At 35.5% G+C, this 27,171-nt stretch overlaps 1 protein-coding gene across 3 annotated transcripts in view; it reads left to right on the forward strand.

Annotated features, from left to right (window-relative positions):
* TTC28 (tetratricopeptide repeat domain 28) overlaps positions 1–27,171 on the forward strand; it is a gene marked incomplete at its 3' end in the record, with an annotated part of 577,903 nt that overhangs the window by 12,676 nt on the left and 538,056 nt on the right. For 2 of the 3 annotated variants that reach the window (XM_084254147.1, XM_084254149.1), the window contains exon 2: positions 35–313. In XM_084254147.1, the coding sequence (XP_084110273.1) occupies positions 35–313 (279 nt within the window). The remainder of the gene's footprint in view (positions 1–34; positions 314–27,171) is intronic. The other variant, XM_084254148.1, reaches the window with a different exon arrangement.

The following is a 27,171-nucleotide window of genomic DNA, read 5'->3' on the forward strand; positions in this document are numbered from 1 at the left end:
TGAAATTTGTCTCACACAGTTTCTTTGTTTATAGATTGCTCTTTTTGGTGCCAAGACTATTGGCCAGAGAAGTCCTAATGGACCAGTACTGAGCAAAGCTGAGTTTGTTGAGAAAGTTCGTCAGAGTAATCAGGCCTGTCATGATGGAGACTTCCACACAGCTATTGTTCTGTATAATGAAGCCCTGGCTGTTGACCCTCAGAACTGCATCTTATACAGCAATAGATCTGCAGCTTATATGAAAATCCAACATTTTGACAAGGCACTGGATGATGCAATCAAAGCTCGACTTCTCAATCCCAAATGGCCAAAGGTAGAAATTTCATTTATTTTTACAGAATCTTTTGTGCTTATTTATTATTTTAGTTTTTATTATGTTTTATTTCTTCTTGATTTATTATTTTAATGTAACATTGACTCAGTGTAGTTATTAATATTTAAATATGAACTTTGGCAAAGTGTAGGCTAGTTTCACTGTGCTGGAACTCATGATTGATTTCCTTTTAATATCTTGGAAGTATACTTTTCATGTGGAAGTTTAATTCTTAAATATGTTTGAGGTCTCAATTTTTTGGATTCAGGTTTTTTTTTTAATATTTATTTATACATGGAAGAATAGGGGTGTAGGCCAGAGGTAAGGGGGGTGAGAGGATTCACCAGAGACAGCGGGAAGCAGAACAGGCAGATGTACTGAAATATACTGCTGAGGGGAGCAGCGGGGAGGCAGGAGAAGTCTGCAGTGCCATGTGGGTTTATCTTCCTGGGCGGGGATCGAACTCTTGTTGCAGTGGCTGGGGATAGCTTCATAGTGTTGTGTTTTTAACCCCTGGACACCAGGGAGGCCCTGGTTGAGTTTCTTGACAAGGATACTAGTTATGTAAGTGTCTCGGATGTTCCTTTTTTGCACAGCGTATGATAATATTACTTTTCTTTAATTTAAAATAATCATTAATTTTATTCCCTGTCAATGATTGCTTGTTTTCAAGATGATATTTAATCAGATAAATGTTTTTTCCCAATCATTATAATTATCTGTATTCCCTTGAGTAACACAAGGATTTGGTTGCTATTTTAGTTTTGTACATACTTGATTTTCAGTGTAGCTACCACCTAATCCCCAGTTTATTTTATGAACAACTCGTTAATGTGTGACTAAAGTATTTGAGTTATTTTTTGTTGAACCACAAAACCATTTGATCCCATTCTTGGCTTTCTGTTACATTAACGAAGATTAATAGATATTTATTTCCTAGAGTTAAAAAAAAAAGACTTACAGTTTCATCAATAATATGTGATAAATATATTACTTTATGTTTAACTCTGGTAGATATTTTCGAACTCAAACAGTCGAATTTCCAACATTGTGCTGCCTCATGAATTTAGTATATGGTAATTTATTGTTCGGTAATTCGGGAATTGGAAGGATTTGTTTTATGACTGCAATCAATGTATTGTATATGAAACAAAACCTGTTTTCAAATTTTGTTATATGACAACATTTGGGAGTTAGAATGCTATCTGCAAAGGATAGGCCTATGTTCAAATTCTTTCTCTATTAATGGCAAGTTTGCTTCAGGTGAGTATCTTTTCTGTGGTTAAGATAAATTAATTTGTAAGTTTATTGTTTAAAGATTAGAGATAATAATGTTACTTGTAAATGTGGGTGTTTGATATTTGGTAGTTATATTGTGACATTTTTATTTAAAGTTGAAATTAGTAAATTTATTCTAGAAGCCTTGGCATATACCTTTTTCTTTAAGTCTGTGGTTGATGCAATGAAGTTGATAAATACAGAGAACTGAATTTTCAAATTAGTATCTCCATTTGTTCCTTATTTTGGATGTTTATCTTTTGTCTTTCTTATATTTGTGAACATCCTTAAAGTTTTACCTTTTTCATTTTTATATGTCACTTTTAATTTCTCTTGTCACATCTTGTGATTTTATGCAAAAAAGTTTTTAAAAGTGCTCTTTTATTATTATAGGTGAAAAATCAATCTTTTAGGATAATTTCTAGCAATTGTCTGAGATTTTTCCCCCCTCATGAGGATGTGAAGTTACTATATAATTATAATTAGGTTTAAGCAAATCTAACATAAGAACATCTAGAATTATGTAAAACATAAGTTAGGGTTTATTATTGAAATCATGGAAGAGTTTTATTATAATCATATATATTATATGATTTATATATAATCATATATATTATATGATTTATAATAAAATTTATAAAGAAATTTCCACTCTTCCATAAAGTTTCACTTTATAAAAACTTTATACTTTTCTAGGAATATACTCATTATGTAAGAGAAGGTTCACTTACAGTCTTATTTATTTTTGAAGATTTATTTGTTTATGCATACAAGAGCTGGGGTGCAGGCCAGAGGTGTGGGGGATGAGAGGATCCACCAGAGAGAGTGGGGAGCAGAACAGATGGATTGACTGATTTGCACTGCTGAGAGGAGCAGCGGGCGAAGACAGGAGAGGTCTGCTGCGCCATATGGGTTAGCTCCCTGGCTGGGCATTGAACTCATGCCTCAGTGGCTGGTGATTGCTTGATATTGCTGAAACTTTAAGCACTGTGCCACCAGGGAGGCCCATGTTATTAATTTTAAATTGCATACATTCTGATAGAACATACCTTGTAACACAGTGATTCATTTGAATTTATCAACTCTTGTTTTTATGGCCTAACATGTCTTTAGTAATGTTCCACGTACACTTGAGAAATACGTGTGTTGTGATCTCATTTCTTGAATGAGGTGTTCTATAGATGTCAATAGGTCTAGTTTATAACAATGTTGTTCAGGTTTTTCTATGATATGATGGATAGTTCTGTTATTAAAAATGGGGTATTTAAGTCTCCAGCTGTTACTGAATTTTCTTTCTTCTGTCAGGGTTTGCTGCATGCATTTTGGGGCCTCTGTTGTTGGTTGCACATATATTTATAATTGTTCTGTCTTCCTGAAAGAGCCTTTTATTATTACAAAATGTTCTTTGTATTCTGGTAACAATTTGGTCTAAATAATTTTTTCCTGATATTAATATAGTATTTTCTAGCATACTGTCTAAATTCCCTTGTTATAAAATTTATCTTTTCCAGTGAATTAACATCTTAATTTAAAACAATAGTTTGAATTTGTCAATTTAATTTCAGTAGTATATAAAAATTTTGCTCCATTATAGTTCCATTCACTTCTCCTTCCTTTGTGCTGTTATTATCATACAAATCACATCTTTATACATTATAAACTTATCAGTATAGTTTTATAATTACTGCTTATGTAACTGTCTTGTTTTTTGTAGCTTCTGTTTTGTTGATACCCTGTTTTTTGAGACTTCATGCTCATGTTTCTTTAGATACTTTGAGTATGTACTTGTTTTTATTCTTAGAACATGTTTTCTTTAGTATTTTGAACATGTTTGTAATAGTCTTTAGTAAATCTGGATTTTTTTTTTTCACATAGTTTTTGTTGACTGCTCCCCCACATCCCGCCCCCCAGTGTATGGGGCTATATTTAACCTTAATAATGACTTTAAATGTAACAAGTATAGACAGTTCCTTTGAAAAGTTTTGCTGCCAAAACAAACAAACAAACAAAAAAACAATCACAACTGGCAGGGGAATTCAATAGGATGACAAAAGCTAGAATTTAATAGTAAATCTAGAAAACAAAAAGACCTGTGTGTCTGATCGTTTTTTTTTTTTTTTTTTTTTTTTTTTTTTTGTTGTTGTTGTTGAAAACCAGGCATTTTAAATCATTTGGTAACTTTGGAAATCAGATCCTCTCCCCCCAGCGGGATCTCTGGTGTTCTGTTGTTGCTGCCTATTGTGTGTTAGTGCCTTTCCTTGACTTTTTGTTTTCCTTTTATTTTTTTCCTTGACTCTTTAATATCTGGGTTGTTTTTTTTTATTTTTTTTTTTGTTATGCACACTTGCTGAAGTCTCTGCTTGGTTATCTTCATGGTTAGATGTTGATTGGATTGAGATTCCTTAAGTGACCTGAGCCAGTAAGCTCCCAGTCTTTGCTGAAGAATCCCCTGTGTGTTAGGGCTTTCCTCAACACTCTTGACAGTTTCCTACTGTTTTAGCCTTCACTTCCTGCCTGTGTGGAACTGCAAGTTCAGCCAGAGGTGAGAGATAGGTCTTCTTAGGAATTTCTTGGGCATGTGCACAGCCTTGTACGTTGTAAGATTCCCATGAATATTTTAGAGTTGTTCAAAGTCTCTTATGAACTTCTAATTATTCATTTTTCCTTTTAAGTTTTTCTTTACCTTCTTGTGTACCCAACTTATGTTGTTGCTTAGGCAACTGTGATGTTCAGTAGTTGCTACTGTTGTTGATTGGCACATGCCCTGATGTGAGGGCTGTTCATATTGAGCTATCTGAGCCAGGTCAAATAAAATCCTGTGAATGGAGCTTTCTCAAAGGTGCTGCCAGATAGGTCAAATAGTTTTTTTTTTTTTTTTTCTTTTTTCCTGGCGATAGGGTGTTCTGGGATTAGACTATTCTGACCCCCTACTTGTTCCTAAATGTCTGTTTTTCACAGATTTTGTTGTTGAGAAGCTAGTGGCTTCCAGTACGTGACAGAGCTGGGGAAATGAAAAAGGGGGATAAAAACAGTCTAAGTTAACCTCCCACAAGCTTCTTGTTCTTCTTTGTGATTCAGCTCTTTCTCTTGAAGAACTTGTTCTGCAAATTGTTGGTTAATTTCCAAAATTCTGAAAAAGGTGATTTTAAACAAATTTTTTGCTAGTATTCTCTTTGCTTTTATGGAAGAACAGATTTTTGGAGACCAGATTGTTTTTATTCTGTTTTGGGAAAATTTCTCCATAATTTTATCTATGATAAAATATTAAAAAACCACTGTGATAAAACAAAGTAGGAGGGTGAAAGCAGAAGCAAGCACACCTGTGATGATGCTAACTTGGACTAGAGCGCTGGGGGTGGAAATGGAGAGAAATCCAAGGCCTTGGAATATGCTTTGTGAAGGCGCACTGAACTTCATAACTGAAAGGCTCTCATCTATCCTCATGGCAATTATCAGTTACTGGTAGCACTATCACTGTTTTACAGGTAAGGTGAGGTTGAGGAAGATTTAAGTAATTTATCCAGAGTTAGAGAGTAAGAAAAAAACCAGAATCTATCTACCTGACTTCAAATGTTTTTTTTTTTTTTAATTTTATAGAGGCATGTTTATTTATTTATTTGTTTGTTTGTTTTGTTTATACATGCACTGGGTAGAGTCAGAAGCGCGGGAGGGTGAGAGAATTCACCAGAGCCAGAGCGGGGAACAGAGCAGGCAGACTGATGAAATACACTGCTGAGGGAAGCAGCAGGTACAGCAGGAGAGGTCTGTGCGCCATGTGGGACCCTCGCTGGCGGCCAGGGATCGAACCTGTGCTGCAGAGGCTGCAGGCAGCTTCGCAGCCCAGCGCTCAACCCCTGCGCCACCAGGGGAGGCCCCCAATTTATCTTTAAGAGTAAGTGGTTTGCACTATGGAGAGCTGTGTGGAGATTTCTGGACCTACTAAACATAGAGCTTCCATATGATCCAGCAGTTCCACTCCTAGGTATTTACCCAAAGGACACAGAAACATCAATTTCAAAGAGCACCTGCACCCCTATGTTTATAGCAGCACTGTTTACAATAGCTAAGCTTTGGAAACAACCCAAATGCCCAAAAATAGATGACTGGATCAAGAAGATGTGGTTCATATACACCATGGAATATTACTCAGCATTCAAAAAAGATAAACACAGCTTTGCGCAGTGGCAGTATCGTAGCCAATGAGGTTTATCCGAGGCGCGATTATTGCTAATTGAAAAAAGATAAACACATGCAATTTGCAGCAACATAGATGGTGCTGGAAGGGATCATGCTCAGCGAAATAAGTCAGAAAGAAAAAGAATAATACCGTATGGTCTCATTCATAGCAGGAATCTAGAAAACTTAAATGAGGGACCAGAAAATGAATAACTATAAGAAAGTGAAAATCAAAATCAACAAACAACTATGAACCAGAGACACTCTATGGGGGGTGGGGGGAGGGGAGGGATTGGGGTCAAAATCAGGGGGTTGCAATTGTATGGGGAATATAAAAGTAAAATTTATTAAAAAAAAAAAGTGGTTTGTTGTTGTTCATATAGACCACTATTTTATATTTCTTAAACTCATGATTGTATGACAAGCTTATTGTTTGTTTTTACAGCTACATTTCAGATGTTTTGGGTTAACCTGTAAGTTGCACTTATGCACACACACAAATTTTTAGTTACAAAAAATAACTCAGAATTTCTTTTGGAAACAACAAAGATGATACGCTTGTCATTTACTACTCTCCCCAGCACCCATTCTAGCGCTAGAGTTTTAAAACTGAATCTTTTTTGAATACTTTTAATACTTTTTGCAGTATATCTACAATTATACATACATGTGCACATCTGCTCACATACACAACTACATACTTTTTTTAAAAAAAAGGGATACTTTTTGAATGCTGTATTTGTATTGGATTTATTTTTCTCTGCCTATTTATATAGTTATTTTTAGTAGCTCTATAATCTATACTGTCAATATACACACATTTAATATTTTTTATTTAAGAATAAGATAAAAATTTATGAGGTGAAATAAAAAGTGGTTGAAAGACTTTTGTCTTGTTTTGGGTATATATGAGAAGGCACAAAATAATCTTTGTAGTCTCTTTTTCTTCCTGAATAACAGACTACAAACAAAGACTATAAATCACAACTACTTTTTCTAGTTGCCACCATTTGATTGGTAACTTTCACTTTTTGGTATTGAACTCAGTCTTTCTTAACCCATTGGCTTACTTATTGTTTACTTATACATTTAGTTTTTATTTTATTGTCGTTGATTTAAGAAGCAAATCACTTTTTTTTTAACTGAGAGGTACTTTTCTCATAATTGTGAACCTGAGGTAATGCAAAGTCCACAGCATCTTCTTGGAAACCAGGCTTTTGTGGGATAGAACCAACTACTTTAACATGGCTGGTTTGTCTTTAGGAAATAATTCAGGAAGTGTGGCAAGAAAGGAAGTCTTGCTATAAAGGAAATTGAGGAAATAAGAGCTCAATTTAAAAAAATTTCAAATTTATCATAAGGATGTTTCAGCAACCAAAATTTAAACATATAGTGATCAACAAGTTTCTCTTCCAGCTCAGGTGGTTATGTGTAATATTTATCACTATGGAAAGGGAATGCATTGTTTGAAATGATATGAAAGTTTTGTCATTTATACTTGATGTTGTTGATTAAATTGCAGACTTCAATTTGATTGATTAATTTGTAGCTTTTTAGGGGATACAATGTGCTAGCACACTCAACTTTTTTTTTTCCTCCCTCCACTCCAGCACACTCAACTGTTAAAGTTTTCTATTTGTTTTATCTCCTGTACTAAAAGTTTGGTAGCTTACTTTATATTAATAAAAAGTGCAAACAAACCTAGGGGTTTCCATAGTCATTTATAAAAATGTTTTTTAATAGCTTTAAAAACCCCATATCAGATTAGAAATTATTAAAGCAATGTTGCAATGGCAATGTTTTTTGAAATTGAAGTATCACTACTATCAAAATTGAAAACTTTTTATTGAGTTATTTTATTATTATTTTTTAAAAAGATTTTATTTATTTTGCATAGAAGAACTGGGGTACAGGCCAGAGGTGTGGGAGGGGGCAGGTGTGGTGCTGAGAGGATTCACCAGAGACAGAGTGGGGAGCAAAACAGGCAGATCTACTGAAATACACTGCCGAGGGGAGCAATAAGTGAGACAGGAGAGTCTGCTGTGTCATATGTGATTTAGCTTCCTGGCTGCGGATAGAACTCAGACCTAGTGGTGATAGTGCTGAGACTTAACGCCTAGGCCACCAGGGAGGCCCCTGAAACATTAATGTTTTGTTGTGTTAGAGATTTGAAGTGATTGAATAAATTTAGTAATTGATTAAGTTTAGTAATTCATCCAGGAGATTGACTAATATTTCAGAAGTGTTATATACATCTTCAGTTAAAAAATCATTTATTTGTGTATGATTCAGAAGTATAGGTACACACCTCTTCAGATGTATATTACCACACCATTCTCACTCTCCAGCACCCAGATCCCTTTATTGTGTACCGTTGAGCCCCTGGTCCACTTTGTCCCCACTGATCCTTGTGACTTCTAGACTTGCTTTGGTTTAGTTATGTTAGTTCCTTTGTTTTGTTTCTCTCTATTCAATATATCAGTGAAATCATCCAGTATTTTCTTTTTCTCCCTCCAGTTTATTTCACTTAGCATAATCCCTTCCAATTCTGCCCATTTTGTCTCCAATGGCAGGAGTTCATCTTTTTATTTATTTTTATTTTATTTATTTATGCATATAAGAACTGGGGTGTAGGCCAGAGGTGCAGGGGTATATGTGTGTGTGTGAGAGGATTCACCAGAGACAGAGTGGGGGGCAGAAGAGGCAGATCTGCTGAAATATACTACTGAGGGGAGTATGTAAGTGAGACAGGAGAGGTCTGCTGTGCCATGTACGTTAGCTCCCTGGGAAGGGATTGAACTGATGCTTCAGTGGCTGGGGATAGCCTGTTAGCCTGAGACTTAACCCCTGTGCCATGGGGGGGGCAGAAATTCACCTTTTAAAAATATTTTAATAGTTGAATTTATTCCTTCATGCATATATATTACATGTACCACATCTTCTTAATCCAGTCATCTTTTTGGGCACTTAGGTTTTTTTTTTTTTTATAACATGGCTATTGTAAGTAGTGCTGACGTGAACATAGTAGAGTGTATATCTCTTTGAATTAGTGTTTTTGCATTATTTGGATAATGCCAAGGAGTAGAATTACTTGATCTTATTGTATATCTAGTTACAATATTTTGAGAAACCTCCATACTCTTTTACATAGAGGCTGGACTAGTCTGCATTCCCACCAACAGTATATGAGGGTTACTTTTTTCTTCACACACTCACAACCTCTTTTTTTTTTTTTTTTTTTTTTTTGATATGAGCCATTCTAACTGGGGTGAGGTGAGGTATCATTTTGGTTTTGATTTGCATTTTTCTGATCTGTGATGTTGAACATTTTTTCATGTGCCTGTGAGCCATTTATATGTCTTCTTTGGAGAAGTGTCTTTTTTTTTTTATTGGGGTCTTTGTTCTCTTTTTGAATTGTATGATTTTTTTTTTTTTTTTACATCTTGGATATTAGCACTTAAACCGATAAATGATGTGTAAATATTTTCTCCCATTCAGTAGGGTATTTTTTGTTTTATAAAGTTTCTTTTGCTGTACCTAAGATTGTAAGTTTGATATAGCCCCATTTGTTGTTCTGCTCTTTTCCTGGCTGTTGGTGTTGAGTTTCCAAAGATATCCCTGAAGCCATGTTCTGGAGTGTTTTGCCTATGTTTCTTCTATTTAATGGATTTTGGTCTTATATACAAGTATTTAATCCATATTGAGTTGATGTTTGTGTATGGTGTAATGGAGTGGTTTAGTTTTATTATTCTGCATGTGGCTATCCAGTTTTCCCAGCACCATTTGTTGAAGAGATTTTCCTTTCCTCATTGCATACTCTTGGCTCCTTTTTAATGGATTAACTATCCATATAGTTTGTATGGATATATCCACAAACCATGTAGGTTTATTTCTGGGTTCTCAATTCTAGTCCATTGGCTTGTGTGTCTGTTTTTATTCCAATACCATATTGTTTTGATTAGTATGGCCCAGTAATACAGTTCGAAGCCTGGAAGTGTAATACCTCTGTTACCCCTTTTTGGGCCAAAATTGCTTTGGCTACTTGGGGTCTTTTGTGTTTCTGTATAAATTTCAATAATATTAAGCTTTATTTCTTTGAAGAAACCCATTGGAATATTGATAGGGATTGCATTGAATTTGTAAATTGCTTTTAGTAAAGTGGTCATTTTGACTTTGTTACTTCTTCCAATCCATGAACATGAAATATCTTTACTAAGTTTCAGTTTTGAAGAGGGCTATTGGAAGCATAATTTTTACATTGTATTTTAAAAGTTACCTATAGATAACTTTCTAGGATATTTACATTATTACCTTCATTTGCATATTCTTGAAGGAGTATATTCTAATTTAAGGGAAATATTTTTTTCTTGCTAATTGAAGTACAGTGAAATTTTTAAGAAGTGAAATTAGAATTGTTTCATGTGTTCACTAGTTTAGATAATTTTTGAGTTGAATTATACCTCACTACCAAAGCATTTCATTTAATGTTTTTAACTTTTGATTTTGAAATAATTTCATGTGTTTATAAGTTTAGATACTTTTAAAATATGCTGCACTCTACTGTTGAAACATCTGTGCATTATACATATATATTTAAATTTTTTTTTATTTTGAGAAAATGGGAAAAATTTTACAACAGAAAAAAATTTGCAATAGAAAAATTGTAAAATTAGTTCAAAGAACTCCTGTATGTCCTTCATCTAGATCTGATCTTCCAGTTATTAACATTTTACCATATCTAGTTTATATTTCCCTTTACCTATTATTACTATAATTTTCTGAACCATTTGAGAGAAGCTGCAGACATGATGTCCCATCACTCCTAAATCTTGCAGTGTGTATTTAGAACACTCTGGTGTATAATCATGGTACAACCATTAAAATCAAGACATTAATTTTATTTTTTTTTATTTTTTATTTTTTTTAACAATTTTTTTTTAAAGAGGCACGTATTTTATTTATTTATTTGTTTGTTTGTTTGTTTGTACATGCACTGGGTACAGTCAGAAGCGCGGGAGGGTGAGAGAATTCACCAGAGCCAGAGCGGGGAGCAGAGCAGGCAGAAGGACCGAAGTACACTGCTGAGGGGAGCAGCGGGCGGCAGGAGAGGTCTGCGCGCCATGTGGGACCCTCCTCCGGTGGGCGGGAAGCAGCCGGGGATCGAACCGGCGTCGCAGAGGCCACGGGCAGCTTCGCAACCCAGCGCTCAACCGCTGCGCCACCGGGGAGGCCCAAGACATTAATTTTAATACAATACTGCTGTCCAACCCACAGACCTGATTCAAAATTCAGTGATTGCAGGGAGCCTTCTTGGTGGCCTAGGGGTTACGTCTCAGCACTATCACCACTATGGCCTGAGTTCTATCCCCAGCCAGAGAGCTAAATCACATGTGGTGCAGCAGACCTCTCCTGTCTCGCCCACTGCTTCCCTTAGCATTGCATTTCAGTAGATCTGCCTGTTCTTCTCTCTACTCTTATCTCCGGTGAATCCTCTCATCACCACACCTGCCCTCTCCTGCACCTCTGGCCTACACCCCAGTTCTTCTATGCAATAAATATTAAAAAAAATTTAAAAATTTTGTGATTGCCCCAGTAATATCCTTCTATAGGGTATTTTATGCTTACTTTCAGGATCAAATTCCTGGCAATAAGTATGTACAAGTGTCTCTGATTTGGTTAGATTGTAGTATTAGGTCTGTACCACTTGCTCACATTACTTGAGTGACTAGATTTTGACCATTCAGGTTCCTGATTATTGTTTCCTTGTTTTGTGTGCTGACCTTTGATAACTTTGATGATAACCTTTGTTATCACAATCTGACTTGCAGTTCTTTGTACTAGTCTAGAGTTTTTGTCTGACTTTTAAAAAAAAATTTATTTTTTACATCATTGTTCACTTTTATACAATATTTGCTTCCACCCACCTACTCAGGTGTAGTCCCCATAGAATTTCCTTCACCAATGCACCATCACCTCAGTCCTCTGTGCTCTTCCTCCCCTCCCTCTGATCCCTCTCTCTCTTTCTCCCCTGCAGTCTGTCTCTGATTCATAGTTGTATGTTTGTGCTTGTGTTTTGTACTATTATTTTTTTTTACACTGATGTCTTATTTGGTTCCCCTATATTCCTGCTATAAGTGAAACCATCTGATATTTTTCTTTTTTCCTTCTGGCTTATTTTACTGAGCATAATTCCTTCTAGCTCCATCCACGTTGCTGCAAATGGCATGAGTTTATCTTTTTTGATTGCTGAATAATATTCCATTGTGTATATATACCACATCTTCTGGATCCAGTCATCTATTTTTGGGCATTGGGGTTGTTTCCAGGTTTTACCTATTGTAAATAGTGCTGCAATAAACATAGGGGTACAGGTGTTCTTTTGAATCAATGTTTTTGTGTCCTTTGGGTAGATCCCTAGGAGTGGAATTGCCAGGTCATATGGTAGCTCCATTTTTAGTAGACTGAGGAACCTCCAGACAGCTGTCCATAGTGGTTGCACCAGTTTGCATTCCCACCAGCAATGTAGGAGAGTTCCTTTTTCAGCACATCCTCGCCAACATTTATTGTTGCTAGTTTTTTTAATATGTGCCATTCTTACTGGTGTAAGGTGGTATCCTAATGTGGTTTTGATTTGCATTTCCCTGATTATAAGGGATATTGAACATTTTTTCATATGCCTGTTGGCCATTTGCAGTTCCTCTTTGGAGAGAGGTCTTTTAAGTTCTTTTGCCCATTTCTTGACTGGATTGTTTACTTTGTTTTTGTTGAGTTGTGTGAGTTCTTTGTATATCTTTGTGATTAGTCACTTATCAGTTGTATGGAGTGCAATTTTTTTTCCCCAATCAGTGGAGTGTCTCTATGTTTTGGTTAATGTCTCTTTTGCTGTACAGAAGCTTTTCAGTTTGATATAATCCCAGCTGTTTATCTTTTCCTTCACTTTCTTTGCTTTGGGTGATGAGTCTTTACGTCTGACTTTCTTGATCCTAGCAGCCAGTTCATCTCTTTTATTTCCTTAGCATAATGTAAGGGATAAACAATACTTTTTTTCTTGCCAGTGTCTACCATCACAGGTCCGCTTGTCAGATGTCTCTTCTCGGTAGGAGTTAGGCACAATATGAAATTGTTGGCATTCAGAATAATTTCATGTGTTGGAGCCAGCATTAGGACTGAACAGAATTACTCACCTAGACCTCTGTCTGTGTGTAGATTATATTTTACTATGAATCTTGGGTAGACAATATGCTTTGTATTTTGGATTATGTATTTGTCTATAGGCTCTTGCTATATGTGATTGCCTGACATAAAGCAACTCCTCAGGTGGTAGCTTGTTATTTCAATAGGGATTAAATTAATGAAATCATAGCCTGCCACTTGGGATTGGCTCAGAACTCTAGGCATCTCAAAAATTAAATAGCTAGGGCCTCCCCTGGTGGCGCAGAAGGTTGAGAGCACTGCTGTGAATCTGTCCCCAGCCTCTGCAGTGCGGGTTTGATCCTGGTCGGCTGGTGAGAATCCCACATGGCATGGCAGACCTCTCCTGTCTTGCCCGCTGCTCCCCTCAGTGTATTTTGTCAGTCTGCCTGTTCTGTTCCCTGCTCTGTCTCTGGTGAATCTTCTCACCCTCCTGTGCATCTGGCCTGTACCCCGGTTCTAGTATACATGAATAAATCTAAATTTTAAAAAAAAGCATTAAATAGCTATGGTAGTATAATACAGATTTGCATCAATTTCTAGAAGTTGGAGGTCTGTTTCCTACAATTAAGTTTACTATATGATTCTTGTCATTCAGTGGATAACTTTAATAGTTGAAAACAGACATTGAAAAGGTTGGCTAGCAAATCAAAATCACAATGATTACCCCCTTATGCCAGTAAGAAAGGCACATATTAAAAACTAGCAACAACAAATGTTGGAGAGAATGTGGTGAAAAAGGAACTCTCCTACAATGCTGGTGGGAGTGCAAACTGGTCCAACCACTATGGAAAGCTGTGTGGGGTTCCTCAGACTACTAAAAATGGAACTACCATATGACCTAGCAATTCTACTCCTAGATATCTACCCAAAGGACATAAAGACATTAATTCAAAAGGATACCTGCACCCCTGTGTTTATTGCAGCACAATTTTAATAGGTAAGACTTGGAAACAACCCAAATGCCTAAAATATAGACGACTGGATTGAGATGTTGTACATATTCATAATGGAATACTATTCAGGAATCAAAGATAAACTAATGCCATTCACAGCAGCATGGGTGGAGCTAGAAGGGATTATGCTCAGTGAAATGTCAGAAGGAAAAAGAAAAATATTGGATGGTTCACTTATAGGAGGAATATAGGGGAAACAAATAAGACATCAGGGGGAAAAATAATAATATAAAACACAGCAAAACAAAACCAGACAATTATAAATCACAGGCATTCTGTAGGGGAGAGGGAGGGAAAGGGATCAAAGCGAGCGCGGGAAGAGCACAGGGGACTATGGTGATGGTGCACGGGTGACCTGGTGGTGGGAATCCGTGGGGAAAACACCTGAGAAAAGAAAGCCAAGCAAACACTGAAAAAAAAAAAAGTGATATAAAATATATATAAATAATCAAATGAAAAAGATTGGCTAGCTTCTAAATAGATGTTTTTAGAAAGTTGGACTGAAAGATGGTATACGCTTCTGATTAAAAGCTGTTACTTTTCTTAATGATAAAATAAATTTGATAAGGAATTTGTATTATCATAGAAGCCAGTGATTTTATTTTTGTAAGGAATATTTTTTCAATGCAATTAGCCTCTAGTGTGTACATGAAGAATCCTTTATAAACCATGTAACCATACATTAAAAGCTATAAATTACTGAATAAAATGCAACTTGATTTTGGTTTTATGAATTTCTCAGACTTGTGCGCCCTCTTGTGTTTAACTTAGTTAAGACTATTCTATTATGAAGGTTATATTGTTTTCCTACATTGGGTTGGTTTATGTACATTTTTTTGAAAAGGTTAAAAAATTTCAAGTATAATGATAGACTTTCAATGCATGTTATCCATTCTCACTGCGAGAAAAGAAAGAATGCTAAATGTGTGGATGGTTCTGTTTCCTACATTTACTTTCACAAACTTTACATCAACTTTTGTAGTATTTAATTAATGCATTTAATATCATCTGTGTTCCTGAATATAAACTATGTTTTAAAATGCTGATAAGGTTTATTTATGTTGTTATTTTTATATGGGATTCCGTGACTGTTGTAAACTATGTTGGACAATCAAGTTAGTAGTAAATGCTTGACCTTTTGTATGCCTTCACAGAATATTTCTTGAAAGGAAGAATGAAAGCATGTAACTAGTGACCTATATTTTCTTTTTGACTGAAAGAATTCAAATTGGTTGGCTAGTTGCCATCTTGTTATATTCTGAGGTACAGTTTGTTATTCTGATTCCAAAGATGCCAGATAACAGTGACTTTTTCACCTCTGGATCAGTATTTAATTGAAGTAGGACCTGGTTACCTCATGGTGCTTCTAACTACATTAAGATTTCAATCTGCAGTCTTCTTCTAATTGACATGGAATGAGGGTCTTCCTTATCTGGACTCATCATGGACTGAATTTCTTTCATTGATGTGTGGATATCATAAAAATGAGAGCAACTTTGTTCCAGGTTTATGAACTATTGTAACAAGCTGATTATAGAAGCTTAGCAAGTAGTATCATAAATAAAGCATTCATTTCAAACAGAGAATGAATTAAAAAGGTGACCATAAAGCTTTAGTTACCAAAGATTTAGAATTTGAAAATGGCGTGCAATCAATAGTAGATAATAATAAAACTTTTCACATTTGATTTATGTAAGTAAATTATCGGTTTAGAGATGGGGATAAAATACTTTATATGGTTGTTTTGATTATGCTCTTAAACTTATACAACCTACACTTTGTTTTTAACATTTATTTTTATTTATTTATACATTCAAGAACTGGGGTATAGGCCAGAGGTGCAGGGGGTGTGGTGAGCGGATTCACCAGGGACAGAGTGGGGAGCAGAACAGGTGGATCTACTGAAATATGCTGTTGAGGGGAGCAGTGGACGAGACAGGAGAGGTCTGCTGTGCCATGTGGTCACATCCCTGGCTGGGGAATCAAACTTACGCTGCAGTGGCTAGCAATAGCTTGATAGCACTGAAACTTTAATTTCTGTGCTACCAGAGAGTCCCACAACCTACACTTTAAAGAGTGATACGTAGGATTGTTTGTGTCAATCCCATGTAGTCCTGTAACTATATAGTGTCACAGGGAAGTAGTTTTTATCTTCATTTTTATTAATTTGTTCTGTACAGAATCTTGTCTGTGCTTGTGCCCTGGTAATTTTTGTTTCATTTATTCATTCATTTAGTGAAACAAACATTTTGCTGATAGTTTTGCAGTCTGCCAGTTCACTAATTCAGAAAGATCTTACTTTTGGAAAATTACATATGTTTTTCTAAAGTTTTACTGCTCTGTATCTAGAATAACCACACCTGTAATTCTGCTGTTTTTGTTCTTGATGTGTGTAGTATGTAGATTTATATTTTGATCCTTGTTTTATCATTCGAAGATTTGAAAGTTCATTTTCTGTGTACTAAATGGATAGTGGAGATTTTGTTGGTTCTTACCCAGGATCTTTTTTATTTTCATCAGCAAATGGCAAGTTTATTAAGGAAAAGAAAGATGCATTTTGAAAGGGATAAGGTTAAGAAAGGGATGACTCCGTGGGGGGCAATGAGCTGCCTTATCTAGGATATTCCAAAAATTATTTGACAAATAAGTGCATGCATAACTCCATGTGACCTATTCCTCACTTATAAGTGATACATTTTTTGATCTGTTTCCCACAAGTTATGTATGTGTAATAGTGTTTACAACTTTCAAATTATGTTTTACTATTTTATTCTCCCTTTTTCAACTCTGTAAGGTCAGCATGTAACAATTTTATCTGTCTTACACTTGAAGGAAAACAGATACAGAAGTGCATTGTAAAATATAAATGGTTAAATGTAAGATAATTTTATTATCTACTATGCTTCTCTCAAACTTGTCTTTTTTAAGTCCAGTATTCATGCTTACTGTGTATATGTATTTTTCCATATAAATAGAATATATGATCTTGACTATTTTCCATACTGGTAGTGGCCAGTAATGTTCCTTTTCTATATTGATTGTAGAGGTATTCATGGTGGATTTGAAATAGTGTAGTGTGTATTATGTTTCTCAGTCACTTCTGTATTCCTGTCTACAGTTTAGAGGCAATTTTCAGCCCCTTCTACAATCCACATTTTGATTTAGTAAACAGAGATTAAATTGTGTTTAAATAAAAACAAACTAAAACACTAGATTGTATACACCTAGTTTCTTTTGAGTATGGTTACTAAATAATATCAGTAAACAAACAAACAGTAATTAATATAGAAACAAAGTAGAATTGGTTGCTAGGTTGGGGAGGCAGAAATAGGGAATTGTTTTGCAATGAATATAGGTTTTCACTTTTGCAAGATGAAAAGTTCTAGGGATCTCTTGCACAACAGTGTTAACACTACTGAATTGTACACTTAAAAATTGTTAAGATGGTAATTTTGTGTAGATAATACATAAAGTTTAATATAGCAAATGTTTAGGAATGAAGAAATATTTTAAGTCATTCTCAGTTTCTATTTGTGAAATTAACTTTAACTGAATCTTGGTGTTATGACTTATTATTATCCTTGAGACTTAAGCAGCACCTGTATCTTGGGTAATGTATTTACTTGACCTTAATTTTAGGCTTTTCCTGTATTTTGTTCAGTTAATATGGTAAAAAGTATTCTTCAAAAGCATAAATTTTCATTTGGGTTTCCCTGGAAAGAGCAAGAAATATATTAAATTTAATGATACTTTCATATTTTCACTCAGGAGCCTCCTTTCCAAATGCTGCCTGAGCTATATGGAGATATCTTAGCTTTGCAAAATTAATAAGTGATTAACATAAGATCCTACTATAGTCATCTGTAATTTGCAGTGGTTTATGCAGGAGCTCTTTAATTTCTTCCAGTAATGACTGTCAAAATCTCATTATTCTAACTTCTATTAAAATGTTAGTAGACACTGCTGTTTTATCCTTTAGTCTGAAGATTTAATTTTAAAATAACTTTTCACTAAAGTAATTTATTAAAACAGAAAGACTCTGTAACCTATAGCATAGTTATTTTCCTTTCCAATATTAATTTTCCTTTTAGTGCTACTACTAGGCAAATACAGCAATTCAAATCAGCAAATACATGTTGTGGAGCCTTAAATAAATTCTCATCACACTTAGAATAAAATTCTTATAATGGGCCAAGAAAACCCTGATTAGCCCCTCCCCACCTCTTTGATGTCATCTTTTATCATTCATTCCTTGGCCCATAATACTTTCACTACAATTTTTTCCTCCTGTTGCTTGCATACTTGCATTTATTCCCTAGTTTGGGCCATTTACACTTGGCATCTGAAATTGTCTTTTGCTCCTCTTGTTATGGCTGTTTTTTTTTTTTTTTTTTTAACAGCAGCTGGAATATCACTGTCTCATCTACTGTAACTACTTAGTTGTCTATAATAGTCATGTCTTTTTATAATTTTCTCTGTAGAAGAGCTAAAAAATTCTGGAAAAGGCTATGAAAATAGAGTAGATGAAATGGAAGAATGAATCAGTACTCTCGAAGATACAGATATAAAAAGAAGCAAAAAAGAAAAAGAGAAATACAAAGAAAAAAGAATGAAAAAACACTTCGAGATTTACCTGACACCATGAGGAAAGGAAATGTAAGAGTTATAGGAATCCCAGAAGAAGAGAGAGACATGAGAACTGAAAATCTTTTTAAGGAAATAATTGAAAAGAACTTCCCAAACATGAACAAAGAAATGAAAATAGAAGTAAAGCAATCATTTTTTGCAGATGATATGATAATATATAGAGAGAACCCTAAAAACTCCACAGAAAAACTAATTAAAACAATAAACCAGTTCAGTAAAGTGGCAGGTTACAAAATCAATACATAGGGCCTCTCCGGTGGCGCAGCGGTTGAGCGCTGGATTGCGAAGCTGCCGGCAGCCTCTGCGGCGCCGGTTCGATCCCCGGCTGCTCCCCGGCTACCAGAGGAGGGTCCCACATGGCGCGCAGACCTCTCCTGCCGCCCGCTGCTCCCCTCAGCAGTATACTTCGGTCCTTCTGCCTGCTCTGCTCCCCGCTCTGGCTCTGGTGAATTCTCTCACCCTCCTGCGCTTCTGACTGTACCCAGTGCATGTGTAAACAAAACAAACAAACAAACAAATAAATAAATAAATAAAATGCCTCTATAAAAATAAATAAATAAATAATTAAAAAAAAAACCAAAATCAATACATAAAAATCAATAGCCCTCTTAAATGCAAACAATCAGTCTAAAGAAGAAGAAATCAAGAAAACCATAACAGGGCCTCCCTGCTGTCCTAGGGGTTAGGTCTCAGTGCTACCACTGCAATGCAGGCTACCATGAGGCCTGAGTTTGATCCTTGATCCCAGCCAGGGCGCTAACCCACATGCAGCAGCAGACCTCCCCTGTTTTTCTGTCTGCTCCCCTTAGCACAGTGTATTTCAGTAGATCTGCCTGTTCTGCTCTCTACTCTGTTTCTGGTGAATTGTCTGCACCTTCAGCCTACACTCCAGTTCTTCTATGCAAAAATAAATAAACTCTTTTTAAAAAAAGAAAAGAAAACCATCACATTAAGAGTTGTGCTAAAAAATTTTAATACCTGGAGATAAACCTAACAAAGACCTATATAAAGAAAATTGAAGTTGAAAGACCTATACAAAGAAAATTACATTATAAAAGAAATTGAAGATGACACAAAAGAAATGGAAAGACATTCCCTGATCATGGATTGGAAGAATTAACATTATCAAAATGGCCGTCCTACCAAGGGCAATTTACAGATTCAATGCTCTTCCAATAAAAATTCCAATGACATTCTTCAAGGAAATAGAACAAATATTGCTTAAATTCATATAGAATCACAAAAACCTTGAATAACCAAAGCTCTCTTGACTAAAAAGGGTAGAATGGAGGTATTATACTCCCAGGCTTTAAACAACACTACAAAGCCATAATAATTAAAAAAAACATGGCACTGTACCAAAAATAGACACACAAAACAATGGAATTGAATTGGAAACTCAGAAATAAAGCCACAAATATATGTCAGCTAATCTATGACAAAGGAGCAAAGAATGTGTACTGCAACAAGGAGAGTTTCTTCAATAAATGGTGTTGGGAAAACTGGACCACTGTACGCAAATGAATGAAATTAGACTACTCTCTCACACCATACACAACAATCAACTGAAAAGGGTAAAAGACTTGAATGTATGACCTAAAACCATAAAATATACAGAAGAAAATGTAGGCACAACACTCCATGACATACATCTCAAAAACATATTTGAAGACTCATCCCTAGAAGCAGAAAAAAAAAATGAAGGAAAAGATAAATAGCTGGGACTGCATCAAACGAAACAGATTCTGTTTAGTAAAAGAGACAATAACCAAAATGAAGAGAAAACTCACAAATTGGGAGAAAATATTTGCACTCCATATAACTGATAAGGTAGTGATATCAAAGATTTACAAAGAGCTTACACAACTCAACAAAAACCAAGTAAACAACCCAGTCTAAAAATGGACAAAAGAACTAAAAAGACACTTCTCAAAAGAAGAAATGCAAATGTCCAACATGTATAATGAAAAAAATGCTCAATATCACTAATAATCCGGGAAATGCAAATCAAAACCACAATGAAATACTACTTCACACTGGTGAGAATAGCCAATATTAAAAAAAAAAAAAGTGAGTAAGCAGAGAAAAAGGAACCCTCTTACACTGCTGGGAATGCAAAATGGCCCAACCACTATGGAAAACTGTGGGGAGGTTCCTCAAATTACTAAAAGTGGATTTACCATATGACCCAGCCCTATTCCATAGCTAGGAATAAACCCAAAGGACACAAAAACATTAAAACATTAATTTGAAAGGAAACTTGCATTCCTATATTTATTGTAGCACTATTCACAATAGCTAAGATGTGAAAGCAACCTAAGTGCCCCAAAACAGATGAATGGATCAAGAAGATGTGTGTATATATATATATATATATACACATACACAATGGAATATGATTCGGTGATCAAAAAATATAAACTCATGCTTTTTGCAGCAACATGGATGGAGCTAGAAGGGATTATACTCAGTGATACAAGTCAGAAGGAAAAAAAAATATTGGTTGGTTTCACTTACAGGTGGGATATAGGGGAAAATAAACAAAAGGTTAAAAAAAAAGGGAAAACTTGCAAGCAAACTGTAGCTCTAAAGTCATACAGCAGTGGAGGGGAAAGGGGAGGGATCAAAACGGGAGGGAAGGGCACAAATTTACTTTAAATTTAAGCACAAATTTAACAAGTTTAATTCTGCTTTCTAAAGTTATAATTCTTCTAAACTTAGTTTTACCTGCAAACTGATATGTGTAGATTAAAAATTTGCAGTGGGGTATATGGTCCCCTTCGGATTGAATTCATATTTATATTTGCAATAGCTTGAAGCCATGATTTGCAAGGCTTGTCATAATTTGCAACCCTTGAAGGTCTTATTTACTTGTTAGACTAGATTGAGACTTAAAGGGTCTCAGGGCTCTTAGCAATGTTATGGTCCTTTGTCAATGATAGGACCCTCACATATGAAGTTTGGTTCTTTCACTCAACAAATGATAATTTGGTATCTTTTGTATGCTAGATAATATTGTAGGGACTTGGGACACATCTGTGAATTAAACTTAACAGTTGTCACTAACTGAGATAAAACCTTCTAATGGAATAAGAAAGAAATAATAAAAATAAATGTATGGCACATCAGAAAGTGATAAGTGTTACAGGAAAAAAAAAGGCAAAGTAAAGGTAGTCTTGATGGGAGGGTTGGCATTGAGGGTAGGTCTGATGCAAAAGGTAATGTTTGAGCGGAGTTAAAAGAAGTGAGGCATTTAGCTGTGACGGTGTCTGGGGGAGGGGCACCCTAAGCGAATAGTTTAAGCAGAGGTCTTTAGGCAGGACCTTTTCTTTTTGTTTTTCTTTTTATTTTTTTGAGGTTGAACACTTTTTTTATTTTAACATTTATCATTTTTAAAAATTTTTTAGACAATATTTGCTTTCCTCCACCCCCTCAGATTGAGTCCCCATAGAATTTCCTTCCCCAAGGCACCCATGCACCATCACCACAGTAGGCAGGACCTTTTGAAGGATCATGAAGAAGGAACTTTGTATGGTTGGAGTGGAGTGAGCAAAGAAAAAGGTAATAGGACATAGGAGTTACTGATTATGTAGGCTATTGTAAAAACTGATTTCGATTGGGAAGAAGATTAGAAGTTTAGTTTTAGAAATACTGTTTGAAATAATAAAAACCAAGTGAAATGGTGAGTAGGTGGTTAAATATAAAAGTCTGGAGTTTAGAGAAAGGTCTGAATTGTAAATAAATATTTGTATTTAAAACCACGATGCTGGTTGGAATTACTGAGGGGAATTAGGAAGAACAGGTCTAAGCACTGAGTCTGAAGGTACTCTATCATTCAGAGGTCAGGAAAATGACAAACTAAAAGGAAAGGCAATTGAGGAGGCTAAAAAATAACTATCAAGAGAAATAATCAAGAGTGGTCTTTTTGGAAGTCATAATATACATAATCATTGGGTCAATTAGTCATTGGCATGATCAAGATACTGAAAAGTTTGTGATATGAAAAGATAAAGTGGGTTTAGTTTATGTCAAAGTGGAAGCTCCTGATAACATTCTAAAATATCCTTAACTTGGAATTAATCAGTTTTTGTAATTGTTTTGCAAATGTTCATTAGTTTTGTTAATTCATTGCATAACAAATATTTGCATTATTGCTTGGGATTTTGAGACTACTTGTATATTTGTTCTAAAATTTTCATGGGGAAGAATTACCCACGCCCCCTACAATATTTAGACATTGGAAAATACCCATGAGATTAAATAGGAAATTATAGGAACCTTGTCAAATTCCTTGTTATTTTTATAATTCAACTAGGGATAATTGCAGGAAGTATCCCCAAGTCCCCTAGACTCCATAAAAATGCATTGATGTACAACTGTCCCTTTCAAGGAAAGTGTCACTAACAATGTACAGCAAGATTATTTAGGTAAGCTAGAGGTTGGAAGATAGGGGATTGGTAATTTTATCTTTTTTTTTTTTTTTGAGTTTTTCAAAAGGGTTCTCTTTATGGTGGTCTGTTCAAAACGTTTTTTTCTCTCACTTGATACATTCTTTATAATGGTAATTTTATCTTTCAGGATTTATGAATGCTTGAGTAAGAACTGAAGGGTGGCATTTGGAATATCTCAATGCTATGTATTTCCTGAGGTGATAAAAGAGAAAACAGAGCTAAGAAGACTTGGAGATAACATTTATTATACATAAGTTAAGGATGGCATCCATTGAATGATGAGTAGTTTTTCTCTCAGGGTTCTGAAAACATGAAATCCATTGTGTAAATATACCTCACAATGTTTTTGGAAATGTTCTTTTAAAAATTATTTACTACTGATTCTAGCCTTTGGAGAAGAAAAACTAAGCAAAAGGCAGAATTACGCATGGTTGAATTCTGTGTGGAAAGAATAAATTTTAATATTTGTTTTTCATGGCATTATTACTGATAGGTGTCATCAGCTTCTGGGTTGCAACTCCTCTTTTGCACTATGAAAGGGAGTAGGTGTTTTTTGTTTGTTTTGAGGTCTTTATAGTTTTTTTTTGTTGACTGGCATTTATGGTACATTCATAGAACTGTAATTCTAGTGACAGCATTTTCCACTATTAGTTATTCTTCTGGAAACTTTCTCTTCACTTGCCTTCATGACACTTTGATAGATCTTTCATTCTCTTTATATGATTCTTATATTAAATACTATTTTTTAAATAAAAAAACCCAATCTGTGTTGGAATTTCCTCCAGAAGGCTGTGGTAGCTAGAAATGGGGGAGTGAGAAGATATGTTAGAGTTGGGATCAGGGTAAGGGAGGAGATCAGTTAATTCAATATCAAACTGAAGATAAAAAACAAGCTTTAGAATAGGTTATGAACCAAGATTTCCAAGCTAAGCTAGAAATTCAGTGTTAAGGTAGTTACTCTCATACGCAGGACAAGTGCAGTCTAATGCGTTAAGGACTTAAGAGGCTGGGTCCATGAACATTATTTGGCGCTGGTATTCTTCCAAGGCATGGTTCTTTGAAATGACTGAATTTGAAAGGTACTTCTGTCTTATGTTTTTTCCCGATACCAAACACATGATGTTTTATACTATCTATAAGCATAGATTGCACATGTAAGGGCTCAGTCCCATAAGACTGCTGCCCCACGTCAGAAACCAATGACAAGTCCCAGTACTGACAGGCTGACTTTATTTTTTTTTATTTTTTTTTTTATAAATTTTATTGTTATATTCCCCATACAATTGCAGCCCCCCCCATTCTGACCCCAATCCCTCCCCTCCCGCCCCCGCCCCCCCTAAAAGTGTCTCTGGTTCATAGTTTTTTGTTGATTTTGATTTTCACTTTCTTATATTCATTTTCCTGGTCCCTTATTTAAGTTTTCTAGATTCCTGCTATGAGTGAGACCATCCGGTATTTTTCTTTTTCTTTTTGGCTTATTTCGCTGAGCATGATCCCTTCCAGCGCCATCCATGTTGCTGCAAATTGCATGTGTTTATCTTTTTTGAATGCTGAGTAATATTCCATGGTATATATATACCACATCTTCTTGATCCAGTCATCTATTTTTGGGCATTTGGGTTGTTTCCAAAGCTTAGCTATTGTAAACAGTGCTGCTATAAACATAGGGGTGCAGGTGTTCTTTGGAATTGATGTTTCTGTGTCCTTTGGGTAAATACCTAGGAGTGGAATTGCTGGATCATATGGAAGCTCTATGTTTAGTAGGTCCAGAAATCTCCACACAGCTTTCCACAGTGGTTGGACCAGTTTGCACTCCCACCAACAGTGCAGAAGAGTTCCTTTTTCTCCACACCCTCGCGAACATTTGTTGTTGCTAGTTTTTTTAATATGTGCCATTCTCACTGGTGTAAGATGGTATCTCATGGTAGTTTTGATTTGCATTTCCCTGATGACAAGTGATGTTGAACATTTTTTCATATGCCTGTTGGCCATTTGCATTTCCTCTTCAGAGAAGTTTCTTTTTAGCTCTTCTGCCCATTTTTTGACTGGATTATTTTCTTTGTTGTTGTTGAGTCTCATCAGCTCTTTGCAGATGTTTGTGATCAGTCCTTTATCATTAGTGTTGGGTGCAAAAATGTTCTCCCAGTTGGTGGGGTTTCTCTTTGTTTTTGTTATTGTCTCTTTTGCTGTGCAGAAGCTCTTTAATTTGATGTAGTCCCAGCTGTTTATCTTTGCCTTCACTATCACTGCTTTGGGTGATGTGTCTGTAAAGATGTCTTTGATGTGCAAATCACGTAGTGTTTTGCCTATATTTCCTTCTATATATTTTATGGTTTCAGGTCTTATGTCTAGTTCTTTAATCCATTTTGAGTTGATTTTTGTGTATGGTGTGAGGTAGTGGTCAAGCTTCATTCTTTTGCATGTAGCGACCCAGTTTTCCCAGCACCATTTATTGAACAAACTTTCTTTGCTCCAATGCATATTCTTTGCTCCTTTGTCAAAGATTAGTTGACCATAAATCTGTGGGTTTATTTCTGGATTTTCTATTCGATTCCATTGGTCTGTATGTCTGTTCTTGTTCCAATACCATGCAGTTTTGATGATTATGGCTTTGTAGTATAGTTTGAAGTCTGGGAGTGTGATGCCTCCATTCCCTTCTTTTTTTTTCAGGAGAGCTTTGGCTATTCGGGGTTTTTTGTGATTCCATATGAATTTCATCAATAATTGTTCTATTTCTTTGAAGAATGTCATTGAAATTTTGATTGGAATAGCATTGAATCTGTATATTGCTTTTGGAAGGATGGCCATTTTAATAATGTTTATTCTTCCAATCCATGAGCAGGGGCTGTCTCTCCATTTCTTTGTGTCTTCTTCTATTTCTTTTAACAGTGTTTTATAGTTTTCTTTGTATAGGTCCTTTACCTCTTTTGTTAGATTTATTCCCAAATATTTGATTTTTTTTTGTTTCAATAACAAAAGGGATGGTTTTTTTGATTTCTTCTTCTTCAGATTTATTGTTTGTGTATAGGAAGGCTACTGACTTTTGCGTGTTGATTTTGTATCCTGCCACTTTACTGAACTGATTGATGAGTTGAATTAGCTTTTCTGTGGAGTTTTTGGGGTTCTCTATGTATAATATCATATCGTCTGCAAATAGTGATAGTTTGACTTCTTCTTTTCCTATTTGGATTCCTTGGATGTCTTTCTCTTGTCTTATTGCCCTGGCTAGGACTTCCAGTATTATATTGAAAAGCAGTGGTGAGAGTGGACATCCTTGTCTTGTTCCAGATCTTAATGGAATTGCTTTCAGCTTTTCACCATTGAGAATGATACTGGCTGTTGGCTTGTCATAGATGGCCTTTATGATGTTGAGGTATGTTCCTTGTATCCCAAGAATTTCAAGGGCTTTTATCATGAATGGGTGTTGCACTTTGTCGAAAGCTTTCTCAGCATCTATTGATATTATCATATGGTTTTTATATTTCTTTTTGTTGATGTGTTGGATAACGTTGATTGATTTTCGGATGTTAAACCATCCTTGTGCCCCTGGAATGAATCCAACTTGGTCGTGGTGAATTATCTTATGGATACATTGTTGGATTCTGATAGCTAAAATTTTATTGAGGATTTTTGCATCAGTGTTCATTAAGGAGATTGGCCTGTAGTTTTCCTTTTTTGTGTTGTCCTTGTTCGGTTTTGGTATTAGTGTAATGTTGGCTTCATAAAACGTGTTTGGTATTGTCCCTTCCTTCTCAATTTTTTGGAAGAGTTTGTGAAGGACAGGCACTAATTCGTCTCTGAATGTTTGGTAGAATTCATTTGTAAATCCATCAGGTCCTGGGCTTTTGTTTTTGGGGAGGTTTTTGATTACCATTTCAATTTCGCTAATTGTAATTGGTCTGTTTAGGTGTTCTATTTCTTCTTTATCTAGCTTTGGGTGATTGTAGAGTTGTAGGAATTTGTGACAGGCTGACTTTAAATTCAGGGGTTCCTATGATCCCTACCTCAGGTTTGATAATTCACTAAAATGACATAGAACTCAGGAAAACACATTTTGGGTTTAGTATAAAGGCTGCAACTATGGACCAGTCAACAGAAGAGACTCATAGGGCAAGGTGTGTGAGTGTGGGGTGGTGGTAGAAGAGAACAGAGCTTCTAT

The sequence above is a fragment of the Talpa europaea genome (assembly GCF_964194135.1).
Source record: "Talpa europaea genome assembly, chromosome: 14".
In the NCBI taxonomy this organism is placed as follows: Eukaryota; Metazoa; Chordata; class Mammalia; order Eulipotyphla; family Talpidae; genus Talpa; species Talpa europaea.